This window comes from Phragmites australis, chromosome 22 (assembly GCF_958298935.1).
Source record: "Phragmites australis chromosome 22, lpPhrAust1.1, whole genome shotgun sequence".
Classification (NCBI taxonomy): Eukaryota; Viridiplantae; Streptophyta; class Magnoliopsida; order Poales; family Poaceae; genus Phragmites; species Phragmites australis.
Genome location: NC_084942.1, coordinates 22,006,545 through 22,027,031, shown reverse-complemented (window position 1 = coordinate 22,027,031; position 20,487 = coordinate 22,006,545). Strand labels below are relative to the sequence as shown.

At 46.5% G+C, this 20,487-nt stretch overlaps 4 protein-coding genes across 4 annotated transcripts; 3 read left to right on the top strand and 1 right to left on the bottom strand.

The window, feature by feature from the left end:
• The first annotated feature begins 2,063 nt into the window (after window positions 1-2,063).
• On the top strand, window positions 2,064-3,103 carry LOC133904616 (protein RAFTIN 1B-like). Its single transcript, XM_062346089.1, has 2 exons — window positions 2,064-2,217; window positions 2,316-3,103. Exons 1-2 carry the CDS (start codon window positions 2,064-2,066, stop codon window positions 3,101-3,103), a joined length of 942 nt encoding a protein of 313 aa, XP_062202073.1.
• Window positions 3,104-7,619: 4,516 nt separating this feature from the next.
• Window positions 7,620-8,899, top strand: LOC133904387 (protein RAFTIN 1A-like). The gene is made up of 3 exons (XM_062345855.1): window positions 7,620-7,839; window positions 8,020-8,068; window positions 8,105-8,899. Exons 1-3 carry the CDS (start codon window positions 7,686-7,688, stop codon window positions 8,805-8,807), a joined length of 906 nt encoding a protein of 301 aa, XP_062201839.1. The 5' UTR covers window positions 7,620-7,685; the 3' UTR covers window positions 8,808-8,899.
• A 3,126-nt stretch (window positions 8,900-12,025) lies between these two features.
• Window positions 12,026-13,175, bottom strand: LOC133905097 (protein RAFTIN 1B-like). The gene is made up of 2 exons (XM_062346806.1): window positions 12,977-13,175; window positions 12,026-12,828 (listed from the first exon to the last, which is right to left on the bottom strand). The coding sequence occupies exons 1-2, from the start codon at window positions 13,131-13,133 to the stop codon at window positions 12,041-12,043; spliced, it is 945 nt and encodes a 314-aa protein (XP_062202790.1). The 5' UTR covers window positions 13,134-13,175; the 3' UTR covers window positions 12,026-12,040.
• A 2,725-nt stretch (window positions 13,176-15,900) lies between these two features.
• On the top strand, window positions 15,901-17,059 carry LOC133904615 (BURP domain-containing protein 13-like). Its single transcript, XM_062346088.1, has 3 exons — window positions 15,901-15,981; window positions 16,245-16,367; window positions 16,742-17,059. The coding sequence occupies exons 1-3, from the start codon at window positions 15,901-15,903 to the stop codon at window positions 17,057-17,059; spliced, it is 522 nt and encodes a 173-aa protein (XP_062202072.1).
• Window positions 17,060-20,487: the final 3,428 nt, after the last annotated feature.

Here is a 20,487-nt window from a genome sequence, read left to right as displayed (position 1 = left end):
ATATAGGCATGCGCCTCCATATATCCGCAGGCTGTTTTCTATCAGCTCAGCTGGTGCAGCGTTGATATGGACAGCAAGCCAGCGGAACTTTCCAAGACTGGTCACTATCTCAACAAACTAGAGATGGACCACGCCCACATGCTCAGAGGATTATTTGTATTGAGGATCAATAAGCATGAGCCATTAAGACTCATGATGTGATGAGTCATCAAAACTCCAAAATATTAGCGTATAATAATGTAGGATCACTCTTCGATCCTCTCTCTAGGTAGTAACACCTAGCAACAATTCTCTCTAGGCCTAATAGCACCAATCACTCCCTTAATCTTGTGCTAATTGTCTTAGATGATCACTTTTACTATTTTGATAGCTTAGATGTCTCCTTAAGTGTCTATGATCTTCCTTGGATTCCAGCACACTCAAATGACTGAATGGAGGGATATTTATAGGTTCATCCCTGTGAACTAGCCGTTGCTCCAATGGCTCAAAAAGACTATGAACATCGAATGATCCGACGTTAATAGCAGTACAAACATCGGACCATCCGACATATATAACAGCAGAAACTAGTCGTTGGAACCCCACTCAAACTTATTGTGAATACCAAATGTTCCGATGTAACTTTGAACTCCATCACCAGACTATCCATTGTGTAGACTTGAGCCAACCGAGCTACTTCTCTTCACTGAATTACTCCGACAAAACTTTCTCAGTATGTGCCGGACCATCCAGCGTGTAGAATTTATTTCTCTACTGAGCTGAGAGAAAATCTTCTGAAAAATACTCCGCTGAAGCTTTTGGTGCATATGCCGAAACATCTGACATGTACAAACTTCTTCTACCATGGAGAAACACCACTCCTGGGAAATACTTCGACGTGTACTCAGCACTTCATCGCTGGACCATCCGATGTACAGCCTTACACAATGTTCTGAGAATACTCCAGCGTGTACAACCTCTATAGCGCCAGACCATCTAGCGTGTACAAAACAACTGAAAAAAAATGCTTCGGCATGTACAAACTCCTCTGCGCCGGACCATCCGACGTGTATAATTTTTCTAGGACTTGTCCAATTCAATTCAATCTTTGTCCCCCTTTAGTGACTTCTTCATGTATTGCATCCATAAAATCACCTACATCATATACTTAATAAACATATTAGTCTCATTGATTATGTTGTCATTAATTATTAAAATCACATACATGCCTAAAAAGAGCTATATCGCTGCAACACATATATATGATATCACTCTTATTATCATCATCATAGGTATATACATATATATATATATATATGTATATATATATGTAGTACAAAACTTTGGTCAAAATTTCGCACGCAAGGCAGGTTGTTTATCTTTTTGGCGGCATGGCAGGTTAATTATTGTGAAATGATCATCTGCTATTGTCAAAAAATCACCGAAAAAATAAATTTAAAACAATCTATCTCTAGTTTTGGAGGGAGTATAATGAACCACACTAATTATATATATTAATCCCAATTAATATTCTCTCCATTCAGAAACGGTATGCGCATTTCTTTTAGGGTTTGATATTTGAAGTTGAATTTTAACTTAGGTTTTATCATAAAATATGTTATTTATAGCTACAAAACCTATACAGTTTAAAATCATTTTGAATTATGAATCTAATTGTATAATTTTTATACACTAGATATTCTTATAATTTAACTAAATATTAGTCAAAGTATTTAAAGTTTGATTTTTTTAAAATACATCTACTATTTTTAAATAGAGATAATATTAATTTTGCGATCAACGTAGGCATGCGCCTCCATATATCCGCAGGCTGTTTTCTATCAGATGGTGCAGCTAGCGTTGATATGAACAGCAAGCCAGCGGAAATTTCCAAGACTGATCACTATCTCAGCAACTTAGAGATGGACCAGGGCCCACATGCTCAGAGGAACATCGAATGACCATATATACTGCACCGGCGATAGCCAGCCCTCCAACCAGCAGAGCAAGGCTCCCAGTTTCTTCTTCTTCCTTGTTTTTTCAGTACTCTCTCTCAGTCTCAGTTGGTGACATCACTTGGAGACATGCATCCGTCTGCGCTTCTTCTGATCGTCGTGGTCGCCGGCATCGCCGAGGGACGTGGCCTCCCCGCCGCCGGCACTCCAGCGGCGCGGTTCTGGCAGGAAGCCCTCCCGGGAACGCCGATGCCGAAGGTCATCACGGAACTCGTCCAGAAAGGTACGTACTTTTTAATATGTTTGACGTTGTTTCTTGACAGCATTTCAACGATAAATCAGCTGGTGTTATACATTTTCTTACTGAGTTGTGTCCTGCAGGCATTGACAACTCGCCACTCAATGAGAGCTACGCTGCCCCCCACTTCTCGCCAAGCACACAGCTAGGCTACAGCACATACGATAGCGCCTGCGGCAAGCCGTCGTCGAGCGAGGAGGCCGAAGCGGCGACGGGGATCTTCTTCCACGAGGCACAAGCGCGTGAGGGCAGCGTCATGACGGTCTCCCTCCCGCCCGCCGCGGTGCCGGCATTCCTCCCGCGCGACGTCGCCGAGAAGGTCCCCTTCGCCAACCTCACTGACGTCCTCGCCACGTTCAACATCGCACCGGGATCCACCGAGGCGACAAAGGCGGGACAGACCCTGTGCGGGTGCCGGGCGGCGCCGCTCGCCGGTGAGCAGAAGGCCTGCGCCACGTCCCTGGAGGGCACCGTGTGGGCCGCCACGCGCATGCTGGGAACCACCGCCAGCGGCCAAGTTTGGGTGGCCGCGTCGGAGGTGCCCCGGGACGGCCTGCCGCGACAGGCGTACGTAGTCAGTGCGGTTTCAGCGCTCGACGGCGACCGTCACGTGGGTTGCCACGACGAGCCATTCCCCTACGCCGTCTTCCATTGCCACACGGCACAATCATCGACCAGGGCGTATGAGATCACGCTCAGCAACCTCCATGGAAGCAGCCCGGCGGTCGCCATGGTGGCGCTGTGCCACCGTGACACCTCCAACTGGAACCCGGCCCACCCGGCCTTCGAGATGCTGGGCACCCAGCCCGGCGGCGCGCCGGTGTGCCACTTCATGCCGTACTCCAACCTGGTGTTCGGCGTGAAGGCCTAGCTAGCTAGCTACCTACGAGCAATCCACGGCATGCCATCTAGTATTTGGATAGCACGCAACACGTACAGTCTTGGAATTAAGAACGGTGCTTGTACTATCCTTAAATTAGCATAAATAAGTACATAGTGATGGTGTGTTTTAAACTGTTTGAATAAACAACCGTATATTGTGCCTTTCAAATGCATAGTCATTTTATTTTTTTAAGAATTCCTACGTGTGACATGCATTTGGAAACCATTGTTTACTTTTGACTATGTTTGTTTTAATGAGTTTTTATGATACACAAGATTTTTATATACTATCGTCGATCCTAAACCATTTGGAAATTCCTAGTTTGTTGACTGTGGATATGTGATGAACTTCACCGAGCTCAACCAATGTTGTCTGTTGTCGATAAATCTATGGCTTAACGAATGACTTGCCAATTAATTCTTGAATTACACTAATGATCTCAGAAGAGTATATAGACTTGTATAGACTTGAGAAAATAAAATGAGGAATCATAAGACCATGAAGACGCCATATAAGCACTTAGAAAGTGTATATTTCACCAGCTAGCAATGAAATGATGATATCCTATAAACACCATAGTAGGTATTATAATATTGTTGACATTGGCAATTGAATTATCCCTATAAATACCAACTCTAGATTGGTTGTACCCTTTAGTGGTATAAGTTAAATTATGAAGATCTATATAACATATTAATTGGCTATAACCTTAAAGATCCACTACGAGAGAGTTGTAGGATATGTTATACCTAGAAGTTATGCATAATCGCAACTTATTTACCCGCATGATTCTTTGAAAGGTTTAGTCCTTAGGAAGGATAAACTTTTATTTGTATTGCACAACTAATGAAATAAGTGGTTACTTGAATGAATCAAGCTCATCAGTGTACGAAGCATGTTGCTCCAATTACTCTCATCATAATTTGTAGAAGAATTATGGGATAATTTTATGAAAGACTCACCATTGTGGTAATAACATATCGTTACTTATGCACATTTATGGAAAATATGATTAATATATTTTGAACTATGTAGTTCAAAGGATGTCGCTGAGGGGGAGAATACTTGATGAACTTTAATCATCATATTTTGGAGTCACACAAGTCTTTATCTTGATATACCAAGAAGGAATCGTATTGATGATTATTATTTTAAATTTACCTTGAAGGTAGATCACTTAATTGTTCATCGTCAAGTAGTCATTATAGAAATATCATGAAGATTGATTACTATTTATGGAGAATAGGATACCTATAAGATTATAAGACCAAGAAGGTTAAGTATTGTACTCTTTTTTCCCTTTATGAGTTTTTACATAAAGGTTACCCACATAAAGTTTTTCATGAGGCAACATATGCATGCAATGCAACTTGCGAATACTCTGTACTCTTTTTTCCTGTGTCTTTTTTCCTATTAGGTTTTTGGATAGAGTTTTTAACGAGACATATGTATCGTGCTAAATCACCCAATAGGCTTTCCAAATCAACTTAGCTCCTAACTAGTGGTGGAGCAAGGAAAATTAGACATCCTGGGCATAGTGGCAGATCCATGACTAAAATTAACAGAAAGTCAGAGACTTAAGAGTTGGTTTATGTTACTAGGCATAGTTGCATATTTATATCTAAGCAGATCCTAGGTTGTCCGGAGAGTGGAGGGGCGGCGTGGGGGTTGTAGGTGGCCCCGGGTTGGGAAGGGCACGACCTACTGCGGGCCTACGGCTGCTGCATGCTGCGTTTTCCCTTCGCCTTGCTGGACTTTGTGGATTTGCCTAGTCCAACTACGATTTCTACTGTTGTACTTTAATAATTCTCCATTGTTGGACGAGGCGGAGCCCAGGCAGCGGCACAGGGTCGCCGGGCCTTGGCTCCGCCCCTGTTCCTAACCACCAATAACGTCATTCAAACATAATACAACCCTGGTGGGATATGCGTCGATTTCTACTGTTGGACTCTATTAATTCTCCATTGTAGGACGAGACGGAGCCCGGGCAATAGCACAGGGTCGCCGGTTCTTAACTCCATCCCTGTTCCTAACCACCGATAACGTCATCCAAACATAATACAACCCTGGCGGGACATGCGTCGCGCGAGTAGTGGCGGAGGGCAACGGGAATCGCTGGGAGCTCTCCATTTCAAGGCAGGATTAGTATTAGGATATTAGTTGAAAGGACTACCAGAGCAGTGCCCTTAATTTGACGACCAAATACTTGAATTGACCTTAACTATTACCACGTGGAGAGAGTGAGTAGTATCAATCGATTTTATCTTGCGAAGTATACGTATATAGGATATCTCTCGTATTATCATCGCAGGTATATACACAGTACAAAACTATGGTTAAAATCTCGCACACAAGGCAGTTTGTTTATTTCTTTGGCGGTGTGGCAGGTTATTGTGAAATGATCATATGCTATTGTCGAAAAAATCGCCGAAAAAGAGTAAGTTTAAAACAATCTATCTCTAGTTTTGGAGGGAGTATAATGAACCATGCATACTAATTATATTGATCCCAATTAATATTAATTTTACGATCAATATAGGCATGCGCCTCCATATATCCGCAGGCTGTTTTCTATCAGCTCAGCTGGTGCAGCGTTGATATGGACAGCAAGCCAGCGGAACTTTCCAAGACTGGTCACTATCTCAACAAACTAGAGATGGACCACGCCCACATGCTCAGAGGATTATTTGTATTGAGGATCAATAAGCATGAGCCATTAAGACTCATGATGTGGTGAGTTATCAAAACTCCAAATATCAGCGTATCATTTGTTATAATGTAGGATCATTCTTCGATCCTCTCTCTAGGTAGTAACACCTAGCAACAATTCTCTCTAGACCTAATAGCACCAATCACTCCCTTAATCTTGTGCTAATTGTCTTAGATGATCACTTTTACTATTTTGATAGCTTAGATGTCTTCTTAAGTGTCTATGATCTACCTTGGATTCTAGCACACTCAAATGACTGAATGGAGGAATATTTATAGCCTCATCCCCGTGAACTAGCCGTTGCTCCAATGACTCAAAAAGACTATGAACATCTAATGATCCGACGTTAATAGCAGTACAAACATCGGACCATCCGACATATATAACAGCAGAAACTAGTCGTTGGAACCCTACTCAAACTTATTGTGAATACCAAATGTTCCGATGTAACTTTGAACTCCATCACCAGACTATCCATTGTGTAGACTTGAGCCAACCGAGCTATTTCTCTTCACTCAATTACTCCGATAAAACTTTCTCAGTATGTGCCGGACCATCCAGCGTGTAGAATTTATTTCTCTACTGAGCTGAGAGAAAATCTTCTGAAAAATGCTCCGCTGAAGCTTTTGGTGCATATGCCGAAACATTTGACATGTACAAACTTCTTCTACCATGGAGAAACACCACTCCTGGGAAATGCTTCGACGTGTATTCAGCACTTCATCGCTGGACCATCCGATGTACAGCCTTACACAATGTTCTGAGAATACTCCAGCGTGTACAACCTCTATAGCGCCAGACCATCTAGCGTGTACAAAACAACTGAAAAAAAATACTTCGGCATGTACAAACTCCTCTGCGCTGGACCATCCGACGTGTATAATTTTTCTAGAACTTGTCCAATTCAATTCAATCTTTGTCCCCCTTTAGTGACTTCTTCATGTATTGCATCCATAAGATCACCTATAGCATATACTTAATAAACATATTAGTCTCATTGATTATGTTGTCATTAATTATTAAAATCACATACATGCCAAAAAAAAGGTATATCGCTGCAACACATATATATGATATCACTCTTATTATCATCATCGTAGGTATATATATATATATAAACTTTGGTCAAAATTTCGCACGCAAGGTAGGTTGTTTATCTTTTTGGCGGCATGGCAGGTTAATTATTGTGAAATGATCATCTGCTATTGTCAAAAAATCACCGAAAAAATAAATTTAAAACAATCTATCTCTAGTTTTGGAGGGAGTATAATGAACCACACTAATTATATATATATTGATCCCAATTAATATTCTCTCCATTCAGAAACGGTATGCGCATTTCTTTTAGGCTTTGATATTTGAAGTTGAATTTTAACTTAGGTTTTATCATAAAATATGTCATTTATAGCTACAAAACCTATATAGTTTAAAATCATTTTGAATTATGAATCTTGTTGTATAATTTTTATACACTAGATATTCTTATAATTTAACTAAATATTAGTCAAAGTATTTAAAGTTTGACTTTTTTAAAATACATCTACTATTTTTAAATAGAGATAATATTAATTTTGCGATCAACGTAGGCATGCGCCTCCATATATCCGCAGGCTGTTTTCTATCAGATGGTGCAGCTAGCGTTGATATGAACAGCAAGCCAGCGGAAATTTCCAAGACTGGTCACTATCTCAACAACTTAGAGATGGACCAGGGCCCACATGCTCAGAGGAACATCGAATGACCATATATACTGCACCGGCGATAGCCAGCCCTCCAACCAGCAGAGCAAGGCTCCCAGTTTCTTCTTCATTTCTTTTCAGTACTCTATCTCAGTCTCAGTTGGTAACATCACTTGGAGACATGCATTCGTCCGCGCTTCTTCTAATCGTCGTGGCCGCCAGCATCGCCGAGGGGCGTGGCCTCCCCGCCGCCGGCACTCCGGCGGCGCAGTTCTGGGAGGAGGCCCTCCCGGGAACCCTGATGCCAAGGGTCATCGCGGAACTCGTCCAGAAAGGTACGTACTTTTTAATATGTTTGACGTTGTTTCTTGACAGCATTTCAACGATAAATCAGCTGGTGTTATACTTTTCCGGAAACTCTTCCTCGGATCACTAAAATCAGCATGATTCTCAGTCGATGAACGGTATTACATGATGCCTGCATGCACAGATTTCTCATTGATCATGGCCTGCAGGCATTGACAGCTCGCCACTCAAGGAGCGCTACGCTGCCCCCCACTTCTCGCCAAGCACACAGCTAGGCTACAGCACATACGATAGCGCCTGCGGCAAGCCGTCGTCGAGCGAGGAGGCCGAAGCGGCGACGGGGATCTTCTTCCACGAGGCACAAGCGCGTGAGGGCAGCGTCATGACGGTGTCCCTCCCGCCCGCCGCGGTGCCGGCATTCCTCCCGCGCGACGTCGCCGAGAAGGTCCCCTTCGCCAACCTCACTGACGTCCTCGCCACGTTCAACATCGCACAGGGATCCACCGAGGCGACAAAGGCGGGACAGACCCTGTGCGGGTGCCGGGCGGCGCCGCTCGCCGGTGAGCAGAAGGCCTGCGCCACGTCCCTGGAGGGCACCGTGCGGGCCGCCACGCGCATGCTGGGAACCACCGCCAGCGGCCGAGTTTGGGTGGCCGCGTCGGAGGTGCCCCGGGACGGCCTGCCGCGACAAGCGTACGTAGTCAGTGCGGTTGCAGCGCTCGACGGCGACCGTCACGTGGGTTGCCACGACGAGCCATTCCCCTACGCCGTCTTCCATTGCCACACGGCACAATCATCGACCAGGGCGTATGAGATCACGCTCAGCAGCCTCCGTGGAAGGGGCCCGGCGGTCGCCATGGTGGCGCTGTGCCACCGTGACACCTCCAACTGGAACCCGGCCCACCCGGCCTTCGAGATGCTGGGCACCCAGCCCGGCGGCGCGCCGGTGTGCCACTTCATGCCGTACGCCAACCTGGTGTTCAGCGTGAAGGCCTAGCTAGCTACCTACGAGCAATCCACGGCATGCCATCTAGTATTTGGATAGCATGCTACACGTACAGTCTTTGTTCACACACGCTTGGAATTAAGAGCGGCGCTTGTACTATCCTTAAATTAGCATAAATAAGTACATAGTGATGGTGTGTGGGGCCTTTAATTAGGCTTAGTCTGTCCTAATAAGTATATATATTGGAGTGTTGGTGTCGGTCTGGTCGGAATCTTGTGTTACTGCACGCTGCGGCGCATGTAGTGCTGATCATACTGTATTGTATTTGTGTGTTTTAAATTGTTTGAATAAACAACTATATATTGGGCCTTTAAAATACATAATCACTTTATTTTTTACATACCTATGTGCGACATATATATATATATATATACACACACTAATCTCTACATGAAGATTGGAGAATATTGGGCTATTGTGGCAATTGAAGAATATTGGGCTAAACAAAGGCTAAGTCTCTCATCTCCTCTCCTCCAAAACCTAACTCTAGGCACTCAAATGGCTGGCTTAAGACTTTACCACACCCCTACCCATTTATTTATAGGTCTAAGGAGGTGTCTTGGCTCTTAAAATTTCTTATTCTCAAAATACCCTTCACCGGTAGTGCACTACTACCTACCACCGTGGCATTTTGGTCCGTTTTTTTCCTTCATCCATCAGATGGCCACGGCTTCTTCAAGACTTAGCTGCACCTCGACGCAACCTTCGGGATTAAGCCACATGACCCTCCAGTCCTCCCGCGATTTTGAGACCAAACCGTGAAACCTTAACACGCTTCTCAAAGCGTGACTACCGCCACTTGCTTCCCTCTGAATCAAGCACTTTCATGATGACGTATGTCCTCCGTCTTGCGATCTTGATCGCTACCAAATCTCTCCCGCTTCCGATCCCTCGGGCCGTCTTGTCACTTACATTGGCATCTCTTTCGCTTAACTTTGTCAGTATGTCGTCTTCATCCATCTTACATGCTTTGCTTGACCTCGACATGTACCGCTAGGATCACTATTGACTCTGCCCGGCCTCCTCAATCGTCTGGCACCAAGCACCCTAATTGGACTCAATCATCCATCGTCGACCGCCAAGTTGCTTCCATCACCTACACACCATAAGACAAATAAACACATATCTCTAACTCCATCTGCAATTAGTTCATAATCAAAATACTCAATTGAAAACTCAAATCAACTTAGAGCACATCCCAATCAAAATTCAAATTATGCTCAACTGCAGATTCTCCGAAGAAAAAAGTGGACACTTCGCAAAAATGCGGACTCTCTGCACATCCCATTTCACTTCAAAACTGCGGACTATCCGAAGAATTTTGCGGACTCTCCGAGAAAATGTGCGGACTCTCCGCACATCCCAGTTCACTTCAAAACTGCGGACTATCCGAAGAATTTTGCGGACTCTCCACAAAAGTGCGGACTCTCCGCACATCCCAGTTCATTGCAAAGTTGCGGACTATCCAAAAAAATTTGCGAACTCTTCGAGAAAATGTGCGGACTCTCCACAGAACCCAGGCAATCTAAAACTTAGTAAACCAAATCGACAACCTTGTCAATCACTCATCACATATAAATCAAGGCATATTTCAACTTGATTTATCAAGTTGCTTCCCAGATAAGCGTACGTCCATGTTGCACGGCGATCGTAAAGTCAAAAACATCAAATTAAAAAGGAATGAGAACAAACATCATCAACTAAACAACTCTTTCCACTTGCCTGCCCATCAATGATCATAAGTGAAGATGTTGTTTATTCTAAGATTATCAATAACCTCTACAACAAAAGGCAGATTAGTGCCTGTTGAAAAATAGCTTCACTGCCAGTTTTTCAGCCGGCACTGATAGTTTTGGAACCCGGGCACAAAACTATTTGTGCTAGTTTTGGAACTGACACAGAAACTCACTATCACTGTCGGCAGTGGATCGAAAGCCAAAAAAGGAAACGAGCCGGTTCGAAATCGAACTGGCTTGACTGCTGGTACCGCCGGTGCGCTCTGCCACCACGTTCGCTCTCTGACCCGCACATATGGTCCAAAGCTTGATTGGAAGCCAGCTATGGATCATCTAGTGTACTAGTACTACCATGCACATATTGAATGGCCATTGTTCTACAAACTAGCACTTTGGGAGAGTATTTTTGCTCTCTGCTAAAATGAGAAGCACAAATTCAAGTAAATTCTGACGTATCACACATCCTTTCCTTACTACAAACAAAATTCACAGAACAAACAGTTCTACTAAGGACGAACACTGCACTTCATCCAACAATGGTAAACAAGAACAGTGCAAGGAAAGAAATCATGTGAAATCCCTGTAATAGTGGCTAATACAGAGCAAGAACCTCGTGAGCACGAGCACGCCGCAGGCGTCACCGAAGAGCACAAAGATGGTGAGGTCCCTGGCCTTCCGCCGCTTTGCCTTCTCACTGCCCTTAGCCTCAATGTGTAGGCTCTTGGGCCCGCGCAGTGCATCCACCTCCTTGAGTAGGTCGAACTTGAGGCCCTTGCGCTTGAGCTCGATGACACTTGCCGAGGAGCAACGCGCTTGAGCTCGATGACACTTGCCGAGGAGCAACGCGTCCTCGCGCCCCCACGTGAGCAGCCGCTCGAGGACAGCCTCTGTGTTGGACTTGTACCGCAACTAGAGGAGTGGTCGGATGAGGGAGAGAGAGAGAGAGGAGGGGAAGAGATAAGGTAGAGAGAGGAGAGGAAAAATATAAAAGGTAGCACGTCGTGGCATCGACGAGGATGACCAGCTGACCGATGAGTCAAAATCATGTTGAATAAATTTTTTGGATCCGATCGCAACAGTAGCAGTTCGTAGCTAGTACCGGCACTGATACCGACTTTCATTGCCGGTTCTAGCCACGAACCGGCACTAATGTATCAGTACCGGTTCCAGCCATAAACCGACACTGATAGTTTGTTTCAATGGAGGTTTTTAGCAGCTCAATCATTATTCGTGTATAGAAGATTAAGAATCGGTACTAATACATCTTCAGTCGTATTTACTATTCAATCGGTACTGATAGTGTGCTACTTTTGACCAATTCTATAGTAGTGAACACTATATTTGATTGGCAACAATAAAAATATAACAACATTCCGACGAAAATAATTAAAGATGGAAACTAGCCAGCATGCACTTGCAAAATATAAGAAAAAGGCAACCGGACGTCATGGAGGCATGGACTGCTCTTAGCAGTTTCGTCTTAGCTAGCTAGTGGAAGCCCGTCTTCTCGCCGAACACCAGATTGGCGTACGGCATGAAGTGGCACACCGGCGCGCCGCCGGGCTGGGTGCCCAGCATCTCGAAGGCCGGGTGCGCCGGATTCCAGTTGGAGGTGTCGCGGTGGCAGAGCGCCGCCATGGTGACCGCCGGACTGCGTCCACTAAGCGTGATCATGTACGCCTTGGTCGACGAGCGCCCCGTCATGTGGCACTGGAAGACGGCATACGGGTACGGCTCGTCGTGGCAGGCCACGTGTCGGTCGCCGTCGAGTGGGGAGACCGCGCTGACCACGTACTCCTGCCGGGGCAGACCGTCGCGGGGCAGCGCCGACGCGGCCGCCCACACCTTGCCGCTGGTGGTCGTGCCTAGCATGCCCATGGCGCTCCGCACGGTGCCTTCCAGGGACGTGGCGCAGGCCTTCTGCTCCCCGGCGAGCGGCGGCGCGCGGCACCCGCGCAGGGTGTCGCGCACCTGCATCGCCTCGGCGGACCGCGGCGGGATGTTGAACGTGGTGAGCACGTCTGTGACGCTGGCGAAGGGGACCTTCTCGGCGACATCGCGCGGGAGGATGGCCGGCGTAGCCGCTGGCGGGAAGGAGACCGTCATGACGCTGCCTGTGCGCACCTGTGCCTCGTGGAAGAAGAGCCCCGTCACCGCCTCGGCCTCCTCGCTCGGCGGCGGCTTGCCGCAGGTGATCTGGTACGTGTAGCCTAGGCAGGCGCTGGGCAAGAAGTAGGGGGCAGCGTAGCGCTCCTTGAGTGGCGAGCGATCAATGCCTGCAGGCCATGATCAGTGAGAAATCTGTGCATGCATGCATGCATCATGTAATATATATAGACTCTTACTCTTCGTAAATAATGTCTCACTGTTGATTGTCAATTAACAATGTGATTAGGATTCTCTATCAAGTAGTGGAGTACGTACCTTCCTGGACGAGTTCTGCAATGGCCTCCGGCATCGGCGTGCCCGGGAGGACCTCCTCCCAGAACCGGGCCGCCGGAGTGCCGGCGGCGGCGGGGTGGCCACGCACCCCGGCGATTCCGGCGGCCACCAAGACCAGAAGAAGCGCGGACGGATGCATGCCGAGTGAGAGGAAGAGATGGAGTAGAAGAAGCTGGGAAGGAGGCTTGCTCTGGTTGGAGGGCTCCGGCCAGTGCAGTATATATAGCCCGTGGCTGTTCCTCTGAGCAGGTGGGCCCACACGCCTGGTCCATTTCTTTGACCAGCCTTGGAAAAGAAATTTCTGCCGGGTTGCGGACTTGCTGTCATAGACGATATATCGCAAAATTAATTGAAATCAGTTGTTTTTAATTTACTCCCTGCCCACCGAAACTAGAGATAGATTTTTGTTTTTAATCTGCTCCTTTTCTTTTGACGATTTTTTTCGACGATAGGAGATGATCATTCCACTGTATATATGCTCATAATTTTGCACTGTATGCAATATGCTTCTGTTGGTAATAAGAGTGACATATTATATACGTACTACACGACAAATCGATTGATACTACGTACTATTCCTAGCTAAAATGTATTTGGACGTCAATGATGGAAAACCGTGTTTACGCCGCTGGTGTGCTGCTGTGCAAGCAAAACAATCAGAACTCGAACAATAATGATATAATTACCGGCATTTGTAGTTCAGATAGAATCGTTGTCATGCAAACTGTTGCCACGTGCAACGCCAGTGTGTGAATTGTGTTGTGCTGAGGGTGGAAGATAAGAGTAGGGAGGCAAGTTCTACTTAGAGGTGATAAAGATCCACTCAACGTGACGATAAGTAGTATAAAATTAATATATCTAAGATATCCTAGGTTTTTTTTATTTTCAGAACATATTTTTATTTCCGAGAAGAGAATTCTTAGACGCATAAAAACCGTCTGCATATATTTAGAATATCTCATAAATAAGAAAGTTTATCTGTAAAAATGATAATAAAGACTCTAGAAGCTATACGACACCCCCTATATATACGGTGCTAGAGACCCTGCAGAGGAAAATTCGAAACGAATTGATACAATTCAACACAAGCTATTACACGCCATTGATACATACGGAAGCTCTGCATACACCAAACCTTTCGTAGTAAAAACTATATTAGCATCTCCCTCCGACTACGCGTAAGGAAGCTATCCGACTAGATTAGATCCATCTAGACTAGCCACACAACCTATATAATAGTCTCAGAGATCAATACAACATAAATATAACATAGTACGCTATAATTACCGGTATTTGTAGTTTAGATAGTGCTGTAATTACCGAAAAATAATGATATAATTACCGGCATTTGTAGTTTAGATAGAATTGTTGTCATGCAACAGCTAGCCACTTGCAAAGCCAGTATGTGAACTACGCTGTGCTGAGGGTGAAAGGTACGAGTAGGCAGGTTTTATGTAACGGTGGATGAGATCTATTTAACACTAATTATATATATTAAGTAATAAGTATGTAGAATAATTTTTTATTTTGACGTTTTTGATATCAATGTTGGTGATATGTGACGGGCGGTGCTATAGGAGAGGCGTCTGCAGCGTAGATTTTTTTTTCCCGCAGCAGCGTCGACGCATGCAAGTTGACCCAACCGATGGAGCACATGTATCCGTTTCTGGCAAGTTGATGCGCGCATGCATGTATATTAGTATATATAGTGAATGCATTGCACCCTGAGTCTCGTGGCCTCCCTCCAAAACCTCTCAAATCACTTATGCTTCTTGAAAAAACGAAAACTTAAACTGCTAGGCTCACTCTCTCTCACCACTTTGCATACCTTTTACTGAAGAAAATAAATGGTCGCTTTCTCTGCATGAACTTGGCAGAAACGCGCGCGCCCATGCATCAACTTGTGCCATAGCTGGCTCATCAATCCTCCTTTGCGCTACTTGTAGCTGCAGCAGCAGTGTCGTCGTCTGGCGCCACTGCGACGAACCTGCCCGCCTAGCAGCTGCCATGCATGCATCTCTCGCTCTCGGTGCACACGTGCGGGCGCCGCAACTCGCAGGCAGGCCTGTTGTTCTATGTCGTAACCTCTGCACGCCCGTGCTCTTATCTAGTTAGATGATGAACGTAACACTCCTCTCAAGATAACCTTATATGAGAAACTAAATTGAAAAATTTATAAAGGAAAAGAGTGTAATATATATGATCTGATCATCAACAGGTTATTAGGAGTTTACTCCTCAGATTATCTTGTACCAATTTATGTACATATTTTAAAATATAGATTTTGGTAGAGACTTTGTGAATAAATCTGTAAGAATATCACATGATTTTATTTGTAAAATTTCTATCTCTCTATTTTTCTATAGCTCATAAGAATAGAATAATTTTGGAGCAATATATTTTTATAATATTGCTCTTTATATAACTTATTTGTATTTGTGCAATACAAACTGAATTATCTTCGTAGATAATTGTTGATGATGTTAATACATCAAAACCATATAATTATTAGATATGATTAATTATTCTGCGAACCTTTATATATATTATGGTGAAAGAGATACGGACAGCATGCAAGCCGGCGGAAATTTCTAAGGCTGGTCAAAAAGATGCATGGACCACACCCGGCCACATGCAGAGCAGGGCCTATCGACATGTGCGCACTTGTTGGGCCAACTTGCTCGGAGGGACAGCAACGGCCTATAGATGCTGCACCAGCACTCCAACCAGGAGAGCATGCCTCCGAGCAGATTCTTCTTCTTCTTCATCACTTGGAGACGTGCATCCGTCTGCACTTCTTCTGATCGTCGTGGCCGCCCGCCGCCGGCACCGCCGAGGGGCGTGGCCTCCCCGCGGCCGCACTCCGGCGGAGCGGTTCTGGGAGCAGGGCCCTCCCGGGAACGCCGATGCCGAAGGTCATCGCAGAACTCATCCAGAAAGGTATAGAGAATCCTAATCACATTGGTGATCAAATGACTCGTTACAACGTTAAAGCCAGAGGCTGTCGCACCGCATTGGAACATAAAAAAATCTAAAACACCAAAATATGAATGGCATAGCTATCCTAAGCTTAAACACAAAATCTTAAACACATGATTTCTCTTCTGGGAGATATATTCCCTCTTACAGTAGAGACATATCATATATATGATTTACATGTTTTCTAATAATAGTTCGAGTTCTTCAATAAATTATACTTACAAAACATGTTATTGCACTATAAGTTATTCTTCAACTTTATTCCTTTCAGAATATACTCTTCTCGAGACTTGAATACGGGAATAGCCCATCGTGGCAGGCCACGTGGCGTGAATGTCTGGTCATGCCAGGCCACATGGCGGTCGCCGTCAAGTGGGGTGACCGCGCTGACCACGTAGACCGTCGCAGGGCAGCGCCGACCCGGCCACCCACACCTTGCCCCGGGTGGTCGTGCCTAGCATGCCCCATGGTGCTCCGGACGGTGCCCTCCAGGACGTGGCACAGGCCTTCGGCTCCTCGTGCTCATGGTTACGAGGTTAGAATAGGTTGGAAATTGGGGTGCAGGGCTGGCCCCTGAGCAGGCCGGGCGGGGCGATCACCCCGGCCCTCAAAATTCATGGGCTCTCTAAATAGGTATACGCTGCACAGCCTACTAGCAAGTAGCAATCAAACCCAAATGAGTCTCCCAATCTCCAAATAGCTTAAGCCTCAACGTTAAATTACATAGTAACCTAATCCAGTTAAACGGGCGAGACATTGCTACAACAGGTGTGGGCGGCCGCGTCGGCGCTGCCCCGGCAGGAGTGCGTGGTCAGCGCGGTCTCCCCACTCGACGGCGACCGACACGTGGCCTGCCACGACGAGCCGTACCCGTATGCCGTTTTCCAGTGCCACATGACGGGGCGCTCGTCGACCAAGGCGTACATGATCACGCTTAGTGGACGCAGCCCGGCGGTCACCATGGCGGCGCTCTGCCACCGCGACACCTCCAACTGGAATCCGGCGCACCCGGCCTTCGAGATGCTGTGCCACTTCATGCCGTACGCCAATCTGGTGTTCGGCGAGAAGACGGGCTTCCCTTATTAGCAGCGCTAGTATCTTTTCCACTATCTAGCTAAGACGGAACTGCTTAGAGCAGTCCATGCCTCCATGGCGTCCTATCTAGTTAGCTAGTGCAAAACGTCCATTCGCCTTTGCTTGATGCTTTGGATATGAACGGGATCGTTGTTAGAGATCATGTGATTTGTATGACCTCAAGGTCCGGTTGCCTTTCTTATATGTTGCAAGTGCATGCTGGCTAGTTTCCATCTTTAATTATTTTCGTCGGAATGTTGTTATATTTTCATTGTTGGCAATCAAATATAGTGTTCACTACTATAGAATTAGTCAAAATTAGCACCCTATCAATGCCGGTTGAACGGTAAACGAGACTGAAGATGTATTAGTGTCGGTTCTTAATCTTCAGTACATAAATAATAATTAGACTGCTAAGAACCTGCATTGAAACAAACTATCAGTGTTGTTTCATGGCTGGAACCGGCACTGATACATTAGTGTCAGTTCGTGGCTAGAACCGGCAATGAAAGTCGGTATCAGTGTCAGTACTAGCTACGAACCGCTACTGTTGCGATCGGATCCAAAAATTTTATTCAACATGATTTTGGCTCATCGGTCGGTGTTGGCGTATCAGGAACCGGGGGTCCCTGAGTCCCGAGACCAGGCCGGCCATCCGCCACGTGTCGCCATGCCGCAAGGTCCCTCCTGCGGGATGAGGAAAGTTCAAATCCCGGGAGAAGGTGCTCGGGGCCACAATCACTGGTCCCCGAGCATCCCAGTTCCCCGATGATTCGTAAAGTCTAAGTTTCGGAAAGAAAGTGCTCGGGGAGGTGTCCGGTCACCCCCGAGCACCCTAGTCCCCCGACGATCAGAAGAGCTAAGTTCCGGGAGAGAGTGCTCGGGGACTGCGTGCGGCAGCCCCCGAGTGCTCAGTTCCTCGAGGGTCAGTGTGAAAGTACTCGAGAGGGAGTGCTCGGGGCTGCACATGGCAGCTCCCGAGCTCTCGGTTCCCCGAAAGATCTATACAAAAGTGCTCAGAAGAGAGTGCTTGGGGTTGCACGTGGTAGCCCCCGAGCACTCGGTTCTCCAAAGGTTCGTGCAAGAGTGCTCGGAAGAGAGTACTCGGGGAGGTGAACAGTACCCCCAAGCACCCGGTACCCCGAGGGCAAGGATAGGCATTCTCAGGAGAGAGTGCTCGGGGAGGTGAACAGTACCCCCGAGCACTCGGTGCCCCGACGACTCAGAAAGGCCCCCGAGGCACCCGCCGATGGGGTGTCAATCCGTTAGAGCTCCGAGGCCGCATTCAATGAGCGTGCATGGCCTGACATCCCCAATTACTCCCGTCGCAGTGTCAGTTCCTATCATGTTTTGGCAGAGAGGCGTGGGGCCATTAATTGCACGGGTCCCGTCCCGTATCATCCGGTGTGTCTCGGGATAACATCGCCAGGATCAAGGTGTTCCGTCTGCCGCCCTGCTGTGGCAGAGGAACAAGACAGGGCGGGCATGCCGGGTTGCTCTGCGGCTGCCCGGTGGGCCCTCTCTACGGCGCCCGTTGCCAGGGTGTTTATGGTGACAAGTGACCAGGCGTGCGCCGCGTTTTCCACCTCCCGGTCACTTCACCCAGAAGAAATGATGACGCATTTCCCGGTCGTGGCGTCTTGGAACTAGTGCCCCCTCTTTCCCGTTCGGGGCGTGTCGCAGCCGACGAGTGCTTAAAAGAGCCGGCAGCACAAAAGAGAAGGATACATCCGAAATACATCCCACAAACCACCCGAGAATGACCCAACAAGCAATCGAGCAAGAGACCGCAAGCATCGAATATAGAAGCACCAAGAATCGAACCATAGACCAACTCAAAGCATAGTCCCTGCCTAAGAACAAGGAGCCTCAAGCTCTTAGTTAGGCAAATATTCTTGTAACCAGCAACATCCTTGAGGGACTTCCTCAGGACAGTTATTACATCCATACAGGAGTAGGGTATTACGCCCCCGTGCGGCCCGAACCTGTCTAATTTCCGGTGCATTTACTTCTCTTTGCACTAGATCATCACCCCCACCACCAGCCGTTGCATTTACTCTCATTCATTTCTCTGACGAACTTATTCAGGATCATCCCCCCGGCCGAATCTCTAAAAAGGGGTCTCTCGGGATCCCTGCGACAGGAGTTAATCCTCCGACAGTCGACTGGTCATCCTCGTCGATGCCGCGACGTGCTACCTTTTATATTCTTCCTCTCCTCTCTCTACCTTATCTCTTCCTCTCCTCTCTCTCTTTCTCCTTCATCCGACCACTCCTCTAGTTGCGGTACAAGTCCAACACAGAGGCTGTCCTCGAGTGGCTGCTCGTGTGGGGGGCGAGGACGCGTTGCTCCTCGGCAAGTGTGTCACCAAGCTCAAGCGCAAGGGCCTCAAGTTCGACCTACTCAAGGAGGTGGATGCGTTGCGTAGGGCCAAGAGCCTCCACGTTGAGGCTAAGGGCAACGAGAAGGCAAAGCTGCAGCAGGCCAGGGACCTCGCCGTCTTTGTGCTCTTCGGTGACGCCTGCGGCGTGCTCATGCTCACGAGGTTCTTGCTCTGTATTAGCCACTATTACAGAGATTTCATATGATTTCTTTCCTTGGCGCTGTTCTTGATTACCATTGCTGGATGAAGCGCAGTGTTCGTCCTTAGTAGAACTGTTTGTTCTACGAATTTTGGTGTTGAATTTTGTTTGTAATAAGGAAAGGATATGTGATACGCCAGAATTTACTTGAATTTGTGCTTCTCATTTTAGCAGAGAGCAAAAATACTCTCACAAAAGTCCTAGTTTGTAGAACAATGGCACATTCCATATGTGCATGGTAGTACTGGTACACTAGATGATCCATAGATGGCTTCCGATCGAGCTCTAGACCATATGTGCGGGTCAGAGAGCGAGCGTGGTGGTGGAGCACGCCGGCGGTACCGGCAGTCAAGCCAGATCGATTTCGAGCTGTATCATCTCCTTTTTTGGCTTTCGATCCACTGCCGACAGTGATAGTGAGTTTTTGTGTCGGTTCCAAAACTAGCACTAATAGTCGCTGACTATCAGTATCGAGTAAAGAGTGCCGATTGAAAAACCGACAGTGAAGTTATTTTTTAACCGGCACTAATCTGCCTTTTTGTAGTAGAGGTTATTGATAATATTAGAATAAACAACATCTTCACTGATGATCATTGATGGGCATGCAAGTGGAAAGAGTTGTTTAGTTGATGATGTTTGTTCTCATTCCTTTTTAATTTGATGTTTTTGACTTTACGACCGCCGTGCAACATGGACGTACGCTTATTTGGGAAGCAACTTGAGAAATCAAGTTGAAATGTGCCTTAATTTATATGTGATGAGTGATTGACAAGGTTGTCGATTTGGTTTGCAGAGTTTTAGATTGCCTGGGTTCTGCGGAGAATCCGCACATTTTCTCGAAGAGTTCACAAATTTTTT